The 16,343-nt window shown below is 47.1% G+C and overlaps 2 protein-coding genes across 2 annotated transcripts; both read right to left on the reverse strand.

Annotated features, from left to right (window-relative positions):
- Positions 1 to 693: 693 nt before the first annotated feature.
- Positions 694 to 2,854, reverse strand: LOC149401676 (uncharacterized). Its single transcript, XM_089610837.1, has 5 exons — positions 2,364 to 2,854; positions 2,107 to 2,204; positions 1,748 to 2,028; positions 820 to 825; positions 694 to 702 (listed from the first exon to the last, which is right to left on the reverse strand). Exons 1-5 carry the CDS (start codon positions 2,852 to 2,854, stop codon positions 694 to 696), a joined length of 885 nt encoding a protein of 294 aa, XP_089466963.1.
- A 4,229-nt stretch (positions 2,855 to 7,083) lies between these two features.
- LOC149401677 (uncharacterized) lies at positions 7,084 to 7,568 on the reverse strand. The gene is made up of 2 exons (XM_089610838.1): positions 7,161 to 7,568; positions 7,084 to 7,104 (listed from the first exon to the last, which is right to left on the reverse strand). The coding sequence occupies exons 1-2, from the start codon at positions 7,566 to 7,568 to the stop codon at positions 7,084 to 7,086; spliced, it is 429 nt and encodes a 142-aa protein (XP_089466964.1).
- Between the last annotated feature and the right edge of the window lie 8,775 nt (positions 7,569 to 16,343).

The following is a 16,343-nucleotide window of genomic DNA, read 5'->3' on the forward strand; positions in this document are numbered from 1 at the left end:
GTGGTTTTTGGTGGGGATTTTCGACAAGTGCTGCCAGTCTTTCAAAAGGGTAGCAAAGAAAAAAATCATCAAAGCAAGTCTTTTTTCATTCTTACTTGTGGAATTCTTTTATCAAAATAAATTTGGTAGAAAATATGAGAGCAAGACTGGATCTAGGATTTTCTGATTATTTACTCCGGATTGAAAACAAATCTGAGGAAAGCGATTGTTTTGGAAACGTCTTATTACCGGCTACGATGATCAGACCGTATGTTGATGATGTAACATCTTTGAGTAATTTTACAGATGAAGTTTTCCTAGATTTAACAGGATTTGCTAATGATCAACAATACATGGCAAATCGTGTTATCTTGACGCCGAAAAATGATCACGTAGACCAAATAAATAAATTGGTGATGGAAAATTCCTCGGGGACACAATCAAGTACTACAGCTTTGATGAACTGATAGAAAAAATGGGTCAGCCTTTTTCGGAAGATTTTCTCAATACGTTGGTACCTAATGGAACACCACCTCATGAATTAGTATTGAAAAAAAAACTGCCCTATTATTTTGCTCAGAAAAATAAATTCTGCAGAAGGGTTATTCAATGGTACAAGGTTAATCTGCAAACAGTTTGACCGAAGTGTCATACACGCCAAAATATTCGTCGGTGAAGAAACAGGGAAACCAGTTTTTCTTCCAAGGATACCTTTTATTCCTCCTGCAGATAGTTGTCTTGTTACTTTTAAAAGAATACAATTTCCAGTTTGACCTTTCTTTGCTATGACGATAAATAAATCGCAAGGCCAAACATTGAATTTTGTCGGATTGTACTTACCGGAGTCTGTTTTTTCACACAGACAATTATATGTTGCATTATCTCGGACTCGGTCATTAGATTGTATAAAAGTTATTCTGAAACCGGATTCGGACCGTTCGTTAAATTGTCGCACCAAAAATGTAGTCTATGACGAGATTCTGTTCTTGGCTAATCGTTTAGAACAAAATAGAAATTTGCTGCTTCAGCCAAGGTAATAGATATACTACTCTTAGAATTTATTTAAAGTGTCAAGCAGAATAGTTATCGCCATATTGTCTTACTTTAATTTTTATTTTCCAGTAAAGTTGTCACTCTCACTCACTCTCACCAAAAGTTTCTTTCTTTTCTAGGAATGCAAAATAACCAAGAAAACAAGCTCGTATTACACTTTTTGACGAAACAGCAGACTTGTAAAATAAACAACACTCCATTTACAGGTAATATTTTATTGTTTTAGCAATACATTACTGAATGAATTTGAATATTTTGCATCACAGCTTTACGTTAACTGTTATTGTAGAAAGTTAAAACTGCTTTCTACAATAATTGAACTTGTCTTATTCTCTCTTATTAAAGGCTTACAGATACTTTTGACTCTTATCAGTGGTGCAGCTCAATTTTTTTTTTTTTTTTTTTGACAAACGTGGTCGGTGCCACGGAGCTTTCATTAAAGCCCTCACGTATGGCGGAGGAAAACCGTGGTTACAAGGGATATAAAAGAACACAAACAAACCATGCCACCGGAACAACAACTCAAACAAGAATCCGGGGCGCGCGAACGCAACTCCCTATCATCGGCCCTAATAGCCTCTTCCGAGCAAGGAGGGACATGCCCCATCCATATCGAGTTCGAGTTTTGAAGTACAACAAAATGGGCTAAATTATGAGCCGCAGTATTAAATAGGCGAGGTATATAAAAAATTTTAAACTCGATCAAATTACTTACCTCTCTCTTGATGTGGTGTAAGATCGTTCCGAGCTCAGTCGTGGGGCTCCCTCCGCCGGCCACCGCCTTGACCACCTCCGCGCAATCCGAATGAAGCTCCAATCTCGACCCGTCGATGCTACTAGCCAAAACTACGCCTTGGAGGACCGCAACCGCCTCCGCAAGCTGGGGGGAAAATCCCCGAGCTTGGGAAAGCGTTTGCGAGGCTAACACCCTTCCGGTGTGGTCACGAGCAATGCACCCCACACCGAACCCTCCCTGGTCCCGATCTAGCGCAGCATCTACATTCACCGAGATTGTTCCTTGCGTCGGAGGGATCCACCTAGGCTTGGTCGTCCTCTTATCTCGGCCTCAAATACCTTTCTTATTCGCGTCTCTAAACTCTTCGAGGAAACTCCCGGTCCATTGGACAAGCTCTGTCTGATTCCAAGCTTTCTTCCCCGAGACGACGTTGTTCCTGTGATTCCACAATTCCCAAATGATGGTGACATAGTATTCGAATTTACTAACCTCTAGAGAGTCCGCCGCTCGGAGAATGGTGTCAAAGGCCTCGCTCTCCCCTTGCGGCGGAAGGATCCCCCCGAAACCAGCCTCTTTCCAAACCTTCCGACTCTACCTGTAACTCCAAATGGCATGATGAGCAGTCTCCACCTTACCTTCACATATAGGACACCGATCGTCGGTGATAACCTTCCTCTTAACCAGGAGTGAGCAAGTCGGAATCTGTCCCTTACACACTATCCAGATAAAGAGTTTCACCTTAGGAGGAACTTTAAGCTTCCATAGTTTTCTCCACCATTCCTCCATCAAAGACTGGTTAGACGAGCTGGCTTCAGATATGGAATCCATAGCCACCCGATACCCACTCTTGACCGTGTACTCTCCATCCTCTGTGTAGTGCCAACGACGTCTATCGGGGACCCCTTCTCCACCGCACGGGATACACAGAATAGCCCTGGCATCTTCCTCCACAAACATAGCGCGGATGAGCATCTCGTCCCAATTACCGTCCATCCTCATCAGCTCAGCAACTCTCATATCAGGGGGAATCATAGGGGGGTCAATCCAAGTGAAGGATCTGGGTCTGGGGATCCACTTATCCCCCATGACCATAACAGACTCACCATCCCCAATACTCCATCTCGTGCCAGCCAGGATGATCTCTCTTCCTCAAACCAGACTGCGCCACATAAAGGAACTGTTCGACCCGCAGTGGCCGGACAAGATGTCTCCATATGGGTAGTAACTCTCTCTGAAAACCTTGCCCACCAAACTGTCAGGGTATCTGAGGAATCTCCAAACATTTTTCGCGATCAGCGCTTGGTTGAACTTCTCCAAGTCTCTAAAGCCCATTCCACCCTCCACCTTATTTTTAACGAGGACCTCCCAAGCACACCAGTGGGTCTTTCTCACCCCGTTACCGCTACCCCACCAGAACTTAGCAATAGCCGAGTGGATCTCCGAGATCAGAGCCTTTGGGAGCCTAAGGCATGTGGCCACATAGCACGGAATAGCCTGAAGAATGGACTTAATAAGCGTTTCTCTGTCAGCTTGTGAGAAGAAGAGGCCGTTCCAACTCGCAATCTTTTTCCAAATCCGTTCTCTCACATATTGGAAGAGCTCTTTCTTTTTACGCCCTGTGAATGCAGGAAGGCCTAAGTATCGTTTATGGTAATCCGTCCTCCGAACTCCGAGAATCTAGGCAAGGGATTCCTCCTCCTCCGTGTCCACATCTCTACCAAAGCAGACGTCAGATTTTTGGAGATTGATCAACTGATCCGAAGCCTCAGAGTACAACCAAAGGGTCTCCTTCACATTCACACACTCCTCAGGGCAGGCCTTAAAGAACATCAAACTGTCATCCGCAAAAAGGAGATGAGACACACGAAGACTCCCAAAGCGGGCCCCACTAATCGCTCCCGACCGCTCTCCAGCTCTGAAAAGGCTCGAGAGGCCCTCTGAACAAAAGAGGAAGAGGAAAGGAGAAAGTGGGTCACCTTGGCGTAGGCCTCTGTGCGGAACCACGTGACCCCTGGTGTTCCCATTGATGTTGAAGGGAAAATGAACCGAGGAGACGCATCTCATCACTTTTTCAACCCATTGGGCCGAGTACCCAAGCTTCATCATCACTGCCTCCAAGTAGGTCCACTCAACCCGGTCGTATGCCTTTGCCATGTCTAGTTTTAGGGACGCCCACCTCCCATTCCCAAACCTGCCTCTCTTCATAGTGTGTAAAGCCTCGAAACCAACCATGACGTTGTCGAAGATAAGCCTACCTCCCACGAAGGCACTCTGATTATCAGAAATAGCTGCATGCATAGTACCTTTAAGGCGATTCACCAGACACTTAGCAACGATCTTGTAGACGACATTACACAGACTGATGGGCCGAAACTCATTCACCCTCCTAGGGTCCTCAATCTTAGGGATAAGGGTGATGATAGTGTCATTGATGCTTCTCACTTCCTTCCTATCATTAAGGATCCCCAGGCAGAACTCCGAGACAGACTCCCCTACTACATCCCAATACTTCTGGTAGAAGATCGCCGGGAAGCCATCCTTACCCGGGGCCTTGATAGTATCCATCGAGAAGAGAGCATTCTTTACCTCTGCCGACTCAAATGGTCGATCAAGCTCTGAGTTCATCTCCTCCGTAATCCTGGGCTGGACGCAGCCGACCACTGCCTCAATGTCCTGCTGAGATGGCCTCGCAGAGGTGAAGATGTCCTCAAAGTATCTGGAGATCACTCCTGCGACTTCCGCCCCGCTACTGCGCCAAACCTCTCTCTCATCGAACATGCCTTTAATAGTGTTCCTCTTTTTCCTCGTCGTAGCCTTGCGGTGAAAAAACTTCGTGTTCCTATCCCCGCACTTCATCCAGGAGAGCATGCTTCTCTGTCTCCAAAACTGCTCTTCCTTTTCCAACAAGGCATTCAACTGTCGCTCCTCACACCGGAAGATGTCCATACGGAAATCCGGACCTGATCTACCCACCAACTCTACGACGGCTTTTTGTTTCTCAATCCGGTCCTTCATCCCTCTGTTCTTCTCGTATCCCCAACGGGCCAGGCCCTCTCTACACTGCCTGATCGTATCCACCAACGACCTACTCCGATCCCCTCCTCTGTCCCTCTCCCAAGTCCTCCGAACCACTTCATCGCAACCAGGCTCCCCACACCAGGCCTCCTCAAAGAAGAACCTCCTCAATCTCCCGACCTGGCGCGTGGTCCCTGAACTCTCCGTACGCAACAACAGAGGCCTGTGATCCGAATTCCATAATCTGAGGTGCTGAACTCTAGCATGTGGAAAGAGATCCCACCAGTCGTGGCTTGCAAGACATCTATCCAGACGTTCCTCCACCCCACCTCTTCGCCACGTGAAACAGTCCCCCTCAAAACCCAAGTCTTGGATGTCACAATCCAAAATCATCTCCCGAAAGGCCGCGAGCTGACCTGGACCCTTGTCACGACCCCCCCTGATCTCCGCGTTCGTAGCCATCTCATTCATGTCCCCTCCAACCAGCCAGGGCCCCCTGTAATTTCCACGTAGCCGACGCAGAAGCTCCCACGTATGTTTCCTCTGTGAGGTCACAGGGTCACCATAGATCCCCACGAACCTCCACACTCTGCCATCCTCGTTAACAAAGTCACCCTCAATATGAAACCTAGACATCGTCCCAAGTAGAAACTTCACCGGCGATTTCCAAAGTAATATCAAGCCTCCACTCCTACCAAGACGCTCCACTGTAACACACCCCTCGAAGCCAAGCATAGTCCTCACCCTCTCGGCCCCGTCTTTCCTAAGCCTAGTCTCCGAAAGGAACAGAAAATCCGGCTTGTAGTCAAGAACGTGGGACCTAAGGGCTCCCTTCGTCCCGAGGTTTCCCAACCCCTGGACGTTCCAAATAAGACCTATCATTGCGCTCGGCGGCCCTCGTTCTTGAGGGGCGCCGCTCTCTCATACAAATCGTCCTTAGTCGAATCTGAAACCTCAGAAGCTCCTAAGTTGTTAGTTCCCAAAACCAAATCTCTAGACCCCTGCACCTCCCATCCGTCCCTCTGCAAAGAAAAGGAGAAAGGATTAGAATGACTTACCTGGATCGCCCGACGAGTGGAAGTAGAGCTCGCCTTGTTCCCGTCGGTGTGGCCTCCCTCACTGGTCTCACCTCCACCGGCTTCAAACATGCGTGCCATCTTCTTCACGTTCCCAATTCTGACCCTCTCGCTCGATTTCCTCTTCCCCGACCCGTCTTCACAGTCGCCGGTTGCCCCCATGTTCTTCTCAGCTCCCACGTCCCGTCCAGGACCCGATTTGCGCCCAACGGGCCTTTTCTTGATGTCGCAAGACGTCCTCTTGGCAGCATAACTCCCAGGGGAATCCTGGCCCTTTTGTTGGGGAGCCCCAATAGGGTCCAGTCCCGGTTGAAGAGGAGGTCCAGACGAGCCTTTGGAGCTTTTCCTAAGAGGCCCAGCAGGTTTCTCAGCCGAGTCAGGAGCAGGGCCTTCCAAGCCAATGGGCTTAAGAGCTCCAGTAAGCCCACCAGGGTCTTTCCCTCCCTCTTTGACCGGGTCCTCTTCTGCCCCAAGGACCGTGGGTCCCACCTTACTCGAAATACCCACCAGGTCCTCAGCAGGATCAGTAAAAGGTCCTTCACCAACTATCCCAGGATTCACGGTCTCTGTAGCTTTCTTTTTTATCAAAACTGGGTATCTGCTCCAGAGAGCCGTTGTCACATCCTCTCCCCGAAACGGTCCCAACTCTCTCCTTTTTTTTGGGTAGGTTTTGCCTACCCCAGACAGGCAATGAAACCCAGTGGCCGAGGAGTTGACTTCATTCCTCGTCTGAGATCCACGCGCGTCAACCCTAACTGACGATGGACCAGAGTTGTCGCGGTGGTTCTCCTCCGTCGGCATCTCAGTTTCCATGGCCTCACACGATGTCTCTCCCGGTTTGGTCTCCGAATCCTTAGGAGGTTCATTTTTCCTTGTCGGCGCCTTGGTCGGAGTCGCAACCAGGCCAGTCTCTGTTTCCCTCGGCGGCGAGTGATTTCCCCTCTCGTACTGGTGAGCGTCGCCCTCCACTCGCGTTGCTGTCTCTTTCTCCTTCCCACGTCTCTGGTTCTCCCCTCTCTCCCCTGACTCCTCTTGTGTAGCTTTGGTCGAGTCCCGGTGAGTACTCGCAGAGCAGGGCATTGGCCCAGACCATCCAGCTTCCCTGTTAGCTCCCCCACCTTTGAACCTCCAGGTACCACTATTCGATTTGTGAGGGGGCTCTCCTCTCATCCCAGCCCCATACTTGGTTTTCCCCCCACTCCGGGCTCTTCTCTCTCGTGGTAGTCAGAGGCACAGTGCCCGAGCCTTCCACACACGAAACAAAAGTCTCCGAGTTTTTCATATCGGAAAGTCACCCAGACCTTCCCCTCCTCCGTCCCAAGTTTTAGAAATATTCCCGTCATCAGAGGTTTGCCTATGTCCACCGCGACACGGACCCGAATAAAGTCCCCACAGATTCTACCCTCCTTGTCCTTGTCGACTTTGGTAGCCCTTCCTATTTTTCCTCCGACGAGCTCACCCATTCTCGCCGACCGAAACTTGAAAGGGATTCCGTGGATCTGAACCCAGAAGTCCACATGCCGGAATTCATCGTCCTTGTCCATTTCAATCTCCGGGTCATTCAACACCAAGAGGGATTTGTCAAACGTCCAAGGCCCCGATTCCCAGACCCGCTTCTTATCGGCCCTATTCTCGAACCGGAAGCAGAGAATTCCATCCTGGTGGTCGCTGATTTCGAGCTTTCCATTCGTTCTCCAGATCGTGGCCATGACCGACTTCAACGCTCCTCGGTTGAAGGCTTTCTGTCGGAGCAGCCTCCCAAGAAGACAGTCGGAGAGGTCAACCGCCGTGCTCGCCAGTTCCTCCTCTTCAATAACCAACACATCCCCGTCCTCTTCCTCTCCGATGCCCATCTCAGACCATTTGTCGCACAAATCCTCCATACTTCAAGAAGAAGAAGGAGGCTCGGCGAAAAGCTCAGACAAAACCTCTAGAGAGAAAGCGCTGAGAGTTTTTTTTTGTGGTGCAGCTCAATTCATGGCTTCAAACAATAATTGTGAAATCAAAAATTTAGATATGGACAGATTTCAGCTCACCAAACAGTTTTCTTTTCTGTAGGCTGTAAATAAGCATGTGTTTCCGTAGACATTGTTTTCGACGACAAATTCATCTTTCTTTATGCTTATAACTCTCAGTTTGGTCTTACTTCTGATTCATTTAGTTAGTAAAAAAGGAAAGTTAGTACCAAATACCTGGCAATCCTTGGTAGAGCTTCTTTATGACTGCGTGCTAAACCTAGTAAACGAACAAATAGGTAGTCTTTCAGGAAATGTAAAACAACTTTTCCCTTGCATCTTAGTCGCTTTTGCATTAACACAACTTATAACATTTATGGTCTAAAATGAATGCCAACTGGTATAGTTAGTGACAATGTCGTATACATAAGCATCTGCATCATGTTTCCCACTAAGAAATTTTTGTCCTTATTTTCACTGATTATTTTCCTACTCCATTCACATTACATGTGATCTCACGTGGCCACTTTCATATATATAAGAAAAAATTCCGAATTCGTTTCCTTAACTTTGATGTGAGTAAGTGGATAGATAACTTTAACTTTTCAAATAAATAAATTTAATATATATGTAACTGTTTTACAACACTAGAAGTCATAGGTACATATAGTTGACGTCCATTAATTATTTATATAATAGATCAACATCTCAATAGCTACTATAAGTGCATTCACCATTACTAATACTCTGTTAGACACCAAATTTATTTAAACTATTGACACATGTCTTTAAAATGCCACATGTCTATCTATCTCTTTACTTAATAAAATTAACTTTATCTCCAATTCCTTTGATTTTGAATAGATAACCACATCTTCATACTCCCATTTATGCACATTTATCTTCTTCATCTTAAAAAAAACAACAATGGATATTTCAAGGTTAGATCGATAAACCCCTACACTTCCACCAATAATTGACAGAAAAAAATAAAAACAACAAAACCCTGAGTTATAAATTCTCTTTATTGCTTAGGTGTTATTAGCAACCATACTTAGTCGAACGTGAATCACTTTAATACTCCTAGATTTAGTTGCATGCACATTTCCTGCTTAAAAAATAATAGGAACATATACGTATGATTACTTAAAGGACATAATTAACTAATGTAACTATTTCTAAGCTAAATAGTTGATTCTATTATCTTTTTCATTTTTTGGTTTTTTTTTTATTTATTTTAAACTTCTTTATTTCTACCATCTCCTACTATTATATATGATCTAGCCGTAGCCCTGTGTCAATTATGGTTCAATATACATATGATGCATTAAATTTTATATAATTCATACAATTCTTTATTAAGTATTTAATTGAGTTCGTACTTGCATGTCGTTAACGCCGTTTTTGGGTCAACACTTAGAACCGTCCGTGGTTCGGTCTAGGGCCGGACCCTATGGCCGCACGTAGGTTGGGTGTGGTGAAATCTTCTCATCTCGTAGTCTTTGTCTCGTCGGAAAGAGGTTTCCGGTTTCTCGTCACATTGTGATTAGTTCGCCTTCGCATTCTTCGGGTTCAACGAGTCCTTCGAGTCCGTCGAGTTCCTAGTGTTTTTCGGGTTCTTCGCGATTTTTAGATTCGCTGAGTTCTTCACGTTCTTCGTGTTCGTCGAGTCCTTCGTGTTCTTCGCAATCTTCGGACTCTTCGCGTTTTTCGCCTGAAAAGATAAGAAACGTGAACTAGAGGGACGCGGAGGGGTTTCTCCTGGCGCGCGCTCCGACGCTCAACATTAGTCGAGGTGGGGGGCTTATCTTGTCTCGAGTGTCGAGAGAGAAAAATATAGTGGATCGGGAGTGAAGTAGAGGTTTTCTAAGTTTGGAAAACTTACTTGTGAATGAATGGTAGATGGGTATTTATAGCTTTTCATTTTGGAGTGTGAATGGGCGTAGAGGACAATTTAGACCAAAGAAGCCACTTTTGGTCGTGGCCCAAGTCCATGGCCGATGGTTGTACTTGGCCATTCTTGCTATGCCGATAGTATTTGGACGATGGTATCATGCCGATGACGATGGTTTATCTCGCTGAAGGTCTCGCGTGCCGATAGTCCGAGTTCATGCCGAAGGTCTCGTAGGCTCGCCGATAGTTTGATCTTGAACTTTGTCGATGGTCTAACGCCGATGGTTTTATGCCGATAGTCTCAGTCATGAAGTTCGCCGATGGTTTAAAGATTCTTGTCTTCGCCGATAGTTTAAAGATTCTTGTCTTCGCCGATAATCTTACTTTGTCGAAGATTTTAGGACGTCGATAGTATGGCCGTCGATAGTTCAATGATTCTTCTATTCGCCGATAGTCTTGCTATGCCAAAGGCTTTAGGACGCCGATGGTGCCCACATTGAACCATGCCGATGGTTAGAGCTTCTCGGAGGTTCTTTTAGTGGTGTTTGTTTGAGTTGTTTATTCCGTATATGTCCACTTTTGCATTTAATTTCTTGAATACCCATTTTTGGGTATACATGTGTTATGCATGCATGAATATTATCTACGTATGCATTTTTATATATATTATATATATACATATATATATATATATATTATGCATACATGTGTCTTTTCTAATGTGTGTGTGTATATATATATATATATATTTGTATTTATGTATGTAAATATGTATATATGAAATTTACCCTTTTATTTTGCGAGTCAAGTTTCGGGATTTTATTTTGAGGGATGTCATTTTTTGCTCTCGGGGTGTCGTTTTTACATTGTTAAAACGACGGCATAACACATGTATTACCCTTTTGAATCTTAAGAGTTTGTTGTTGGTGATCAACTAATACTTACTCATACTACATATATATATATATATATATATATATATATATATATATATATATAGGTACAAACTAATACCCGAAATAGGTGAAGGCCAAACCAATTGGACTGCAAAGATCGTTTTCGCAGAAAAAACTTTACCTCTCACAGCTCGCACTCCGACAAAATACCAGACTCTCATACTAATTGATCCAGAGGTATGTTCAAGTATTCATATCATTTCATCTCATCATCAACTTAAGTAACCCAATTCTTACTACGTAGGGAAACAAAGTTTGTGCAATCATCTTTGGTTCAGATGTCATAAACGCCTTTCAAAACGGACTCCAAATCACTAAAACATATTTGATTTCTAATGCAACCGTAAAAGAAGCGAAACCCGAATACCGAACACAAGATGGTGAATTGCAGTGGATCTTAAACGCCCGAACAACCATTCAAGAAATCGACGAGGAGAGCAACAACATTATTGAAGCTCAAGTTTACCCCGTTTCCTGATCTGCAAACTCGTATGGACAAAAACATCGATCTCAATAATAATTTGCCACTATCAGCTTTAATTGTTTATTATACTTCTCGTTACTAATTTTTAGCTCTTCTCCACAGATATATTGGCGATCATCATCGATATTCGTCCAATAAAAAAAAAATCCAATCCATTAGATCTCCAGAAAGCGGAAAAATCCAAGAGATGGTTCTCATGAATGAAAAGTAAACTATTCTTCACTACTCATATTATGGTCTACAGTCCAAAATATCAAATAAAACATAATTAACCAATATTTACATATTTCAAACGCTTGTACTGACGGTATGGGATGCGTTAGTCGATACCGATTGTATGATCATTTCAAGCATAATTCATAGAAAACCTATCGTGGTTGGCCTACAATTGCGGGTCGTCTCTCATAACAGTAACTACTTATGAAATCAATACTCCATAATAAATCTGACACTAAATTCATTTGTTTACTATTTACTCATCGAATATCATGTCATTTTTTTTGTAGGCAATGTGAATCTACAAATTAAACCTTCTAGCTGCTTCATTATTGACCCATAGTTTCAAAGCACCAATTCACTGCGGAAATGGTAAACATAACCAACATAGCCTTTTTTTAAAAAAATATGTAGTTATAATTATACTCTTCCTGCTAATACACTTGCATCATTAAATTCAACAATAAGCATGGCTACAGAAAATACATCAAGCATCGATAGCATCATAAACACAAAGAACTATACATGTTCGGCAATACCTCTACATCCACCAAAATCTGATCAAATAGTTCTTATCAAGGACATCAGAGACATGACAATTACAGTAAATCTCTATTTCTTATGCATTCACTATATGATAAAAAAAATGATACTAAAGTACTCTTACACAGCGAACAACATTCTGGGTGAAAGGAAAAATCAAAGTTGTCGACTTTCATAAAAAATTATGGTATCCAGCGTGTAACAAATGTCACAAAGTCACAGGAATAGCTATAGGCATCACATTTGAATGCCCTTTCTGTGATAGTATAGAATGTTGTCGGTCGTTTTCGCAAAACCCGAGACGCCAAGAAGACACGCCGTTCAAAGGGCCGATGGTCAGACCGGAGGTCCTGAAGAGCGGCAAGCCTTCTGTCACGAGTCGACTGACAAGTCCTCGTGCCAAATCCTCACGTTCCTCGAGTCGAGCCTCGGGTCGCTCCTCGAGTCGAGCCTTCAGTTGTTCCTCGAGTCAAGCCTTGAGTTGTTCCTCGAGTCGTTCTCCTCGAGTCGAGCCTCGAGTCGTTCCTCAAGTCGAGCCTTGAGTTGTTCCTCGAGTCGAGCCACTCTCGTCGAGTAGAAACCTTCATATTTCGCATGGCAAGAATGGTATTCGAAGACCCCTAAAGGCCCGCAAGAGTCCGGCAAGACAAGCCATTCGCCGCACGCACAGCAAGCTGCGCCGGCCAGCCGCGCAACAAGCAGCGCGCCGCGCCATCAAGACAGCGCACCGCGCCACGACGCGCCCGCGCCGCGCCACGACGCGCCCGCGCCGCGCCACGACGCGCCCGCGCCGCGCCACGACGCGCCCGCGCCACGACGCGCCCGCGCCGCGCGCTGCATGCGCCGCGCACCCGCGCGCCGCGCCAGATGACCTGCGCGCCGCGCGTTGTGCACCGCTCTTTGTGCGCCGCGCGCGCCGTGCGCCTCCGCTTGATGCCACATGCGTTCCTAGTCCCACATGGACGAAAAAGAAGCCTTCTAAGGCCCCCAAACACCTATAAATACCCCCTCTCATTGAGGGGAAATCCATCCCATTCTTTCTCAAGGAACTTGAGACTTCTCTCCGCTTCTCTAGATGCCATCCTTGGCCTGAAGCGGATTCTCCACGATTTCTCGCTCTCGGAGATTCTGAAGCACTTTCCGGGGACTCCCGAGTGCCGCCTCTCTTGATCGAGCGATTAATCTTGAGCCCACGAGAGCTCTAATGGTTTTCTACTGAAAATCGCCTACGCGTCTAGCACCCTAGACGCGTCCGCCATTTCTGACAAGAAATCGCCTACGCGTCCGGCATTTCCGACTAGGAATCGCCTACGCGTCTGGAATCTCCGCCACAACAAGGAACTCTTGACTTAGAGTCTTCCACGTCTCCAAAAGAGAGAAAACACACATTCTCTCTCGCATACGCGATCTCCGAAGTTCTGAGACGTCGCCGAGGACTCCTCCGCGCCTCGTCTCCTTCGTTGAGCACGCCTATCCACCAAGGCTCCGCGCCTCATACTGCGTCCTACACGCTTGAACTACGTTCTAACCTGATCCCACGCACGGGTACGTAGGCAACCGACAACCAAGGCACGGTCACTCCTCTTCCTCACCCCCTACCTCTCCCGAGAGGCGGGTTCATCGGAGAAAACCCTAGCTCGAGACTATCGAGTTCACACTCTTGGCCCGGGTGCGATCACTTGGTCCGGCCTTGGATCGAACCGCCCGAGGTTTTTAATAGTTGTTCATTTTCGTGCGACAACATTTTGGCGCTAGAAGGAGGGGACTTCCCGACCTGTTCAGCCCGAAATCCCTTCTGTTCATCTTCTTCTTTTCTTCTACAAACTCAACTTTCTCGAACTTGAGAAAAGATGAGTACTCAACCACCCGTACGTTCTGAGGGCGTGAACAACCCCGAAAACATCACCGCGACCAAGAAATACTTCTTGCGCTCCCGAGCGCATGGTGACGAAGAGTCGCTCCACGAAGAGAGCTCGACCCGCTCACCATCTCCATCTCCTGATAGCAGGGACAACCGCATCGTGGAGCTGGAGGAGAGTATTCGCCAACTAAAGGCGAAGAACGCGTGGTACCGCAACTGACTGGCTGCAAGGTCAAGTCGAGCATCGCTCCTCGAGTCGAGTCATACTCCTCGAGTCGAGCCTTGCTCTTCGAGACGAGTCACACTCCTCGAGTCGAGCTTCGCTCCTCGAGATAAGTCATTCTCCTCGAGTCGAGCATCGCTCCTCGAGTCGAGTCATCCTCCTCGAGTCGAGCCTTGCTCCTCGAGTCGAGTCATTCTCCTCGAGTCGAGCATCGCTCCTCGAGTCGAGTCATCCTCCTCGAGTCGAGCCTTGCTCCTCGAGTCGAGTCATTCTCCTCGAGTCGAGCATCGCTCCTCGAGTCGAGTCATTCTCCTCAAGTCGAGCATCGCTCCTCGGGTCAAGTCATTCTCCTCGAGTCGAGCCTTGCTCCTCGAGTCGAGTCATTCTCCTCGAGTCGAGCATCGCTCCTCGAGACGAGTCATTCTCCTCGAATCGAGCTTGCTCCCCGAGTCGGGTCACACTCCTCGAGACAGGTCATTCTCCTCGGGTCGAGTCATTCTCCTCGAGTCGAGCTTCGCTCCTCGAGACAAGTCATTCTCCTCGAGTCGAGCCTTGCTCTTCGAGTCGAGTCATTCTCCTCGTGTCGAGCCTCGCTCCTCGAGACAAGTCACACTCCTCGAGTCAAGCCTTGCTCTTCGAGACGAGTCACACTCCTCGAGTCGAGCATCGCTCCTCGAGTCGAGTCATTCTCCTCGAGTCGAGCTTCGCTCCTCGAGATAAGTCATTCTCCTTGAGTCGAGCCTTGCTCCTCGAGTCGAGTCATTCTCCTCGAGTCGAGCATCGCTCCTCGAGTCGAGTCATCCTCCTCGAGTCGAGCCTTGCTCCTCGAGTCGAGTCATTCTCCTCGAGTCGAGCATCGCTCCTCGAGTCGAGTCATTCTCCTCGAGTCGAGCATCGCTCCTCGAGTCAAGTCATTCTCCTCGAGTCGAGCCTTGCTCCTCGAGACGAGTCATTCTCTTCGAGTCGAGCTTCGCCCCTCGAGTCGAGTCATTCTCCTCGAGTTGAGCCTCGCTCCTCGAGTCGAGTCGTTCTCCTCGAGTCGAGCCATGCTTCTCGAGACAAGTCACTCTCCTCGAATCGGGCTTCGCTCCTCGAATCGAGCCTTAAACTTTACGCACGAAGAGCCTCCGTCCGTGTCTCACTAGACGATTTACCAAGCGAGTTGTGCATCCGCACAATGACGCGATAGTTCTCAAAGCCCAAGTGGCTAACAACTTGGTGAAAAGAGTTCTCATCGACAACGGCAGTGCTGCCGACATAATATTCAAGTCCACCTTAGAGTGCATGAAGCTCGGGGGGCTACGCCCAACTCCGACCCAAACACCTTTATTCGGGTTCACTGGGGAGAGAGTCATGACCGAAGGCATCATCGATCTACCGGTCACCTTCGGAACTCCCGGAGGCATTGACGTCGTTCACATGGTCCCATTCCTAGTGGTCGACCAAGAGTCCCCCTACAACGTAATCGTTGGGCGACACACGTTGAACCAACTAATTAGGGCAATCACTTCAACATACCACCTACTGGTGAAGTTCCCCACCGAGGATGGAATCGGCACCATGGCTGGAGATCAATCCCAAGCCAGAACATGCTACATCCAAGGAATCGATGGAAAAACCGCTAGAAAGACGGTTAACACGATCTCCCGAATCAGTGATAGCGTTGAGTCGACCAAGGTCCTCCGCGAAATCCACGAAGACCTCTGCATGACACTCAAGTGCAAGGCGCCGACGTCTTCATCCCAAACAGGGAGGGACCCCACAAAGTCTACCAAGTCATACATGACGAGACACGCTACATCAAATACACGGACACTGATCCGTTGCCTGTGGAATGCGGAAAACTTGAGAGACTACTACCACTAGCCAGCACTCCCCCCATTTTATTTCTTTGCTTTCCAACATTCAATAAGGCCTACGAGCCAATGTTTTAGGATTTCAAATTTTTGCAATATTAAAGTTCGATGTTTTTCTTTCAAAACCCGCTTTATCAAAGATTTTCAATCATCAAAGATTACACTTGTAAACTCAAAACTCGGGGGGCTAGTGACATAGGCAATGGTAAGTACACTCAAAATCCTCAAGAAAGCACGCTCCGTAAAAAGAAAGCACGCTCCACCAAGACAAAACACCCGAACACAAACGGGAACGAGCGTTCAACCAAGGCGCCTTCGCGGCGCGCCGTAAGACATCCACGAGATGCAGGCTGAAGACGCCTCCGCGGCGCGCCATAAGACATCAAAGAGATGCAGGCTGAAGACGACTCCGCGGCGCGCCATAAGCCATCCCAGAGATGCAGGCTAAGACGCTTCCGCGGCGCGCCATAAGCCATCCCAGAGATGCCGGCTAAGAC

This window comes from Urtica dioica, chromosome 4, assembly GCF_054948205.1.
Source record: "Urtica dioica subsp. dioica isolate 48M chromosome 4, U.dioica_male_clone48M_v1_H2, whole genome shotgun sequence".
NCBI classification, from domain to species: Eukaryota; Viridiplantae; Streptophyta; class Magnoliopsida; order Rosales; family Urticaceae; genus Urtica; species Urtica dioica.

What these genes read in the sequence shown, in the direction of transcription:
- LOC149401677 (XM_089610838.1), bottom strand. Translation starts at nt 7,568, where the DNA reads ATGGCCACGATCTGGAGAACGAATGGAAAGCTCGAAATCAGCGACCAC. An exon ending in TTGGGACGGAGGAGGGGAAG is followed by an intron (nt 7,105 to 7,160) that starts GTCTGGGTGACT and finishes CGTGTGTGGAAG; the next exon opens with GCTCGGGCACTGTGCCTCTG.
- LOC149401676 (XM_089610837.1), bottom strand. Translation starts at nt 2,854, where the DNA reads ATGGGGGATAAGTGGATCCCCAGACCCAGATCCTTCACTTGGATTGAC. An exon ending in CATGCCATTTGGAGTTACAG is followed by an intron (nt 2,205 to 2,363) that starts GTAGAGTCGGAA and finishes GTGGAATCACAG; the next exon opens with GAACAACGTCGTCTCGGGGA. An exon ending in TAGAGACGCGAATAAGAAAG is followed by an intron (nt 2,029 to 2,106) that starts GTATTTGAGGCC and finishes CGGTGAATGTAG; the next exon opens with ATGCTGCGCTAGATCGGGAC.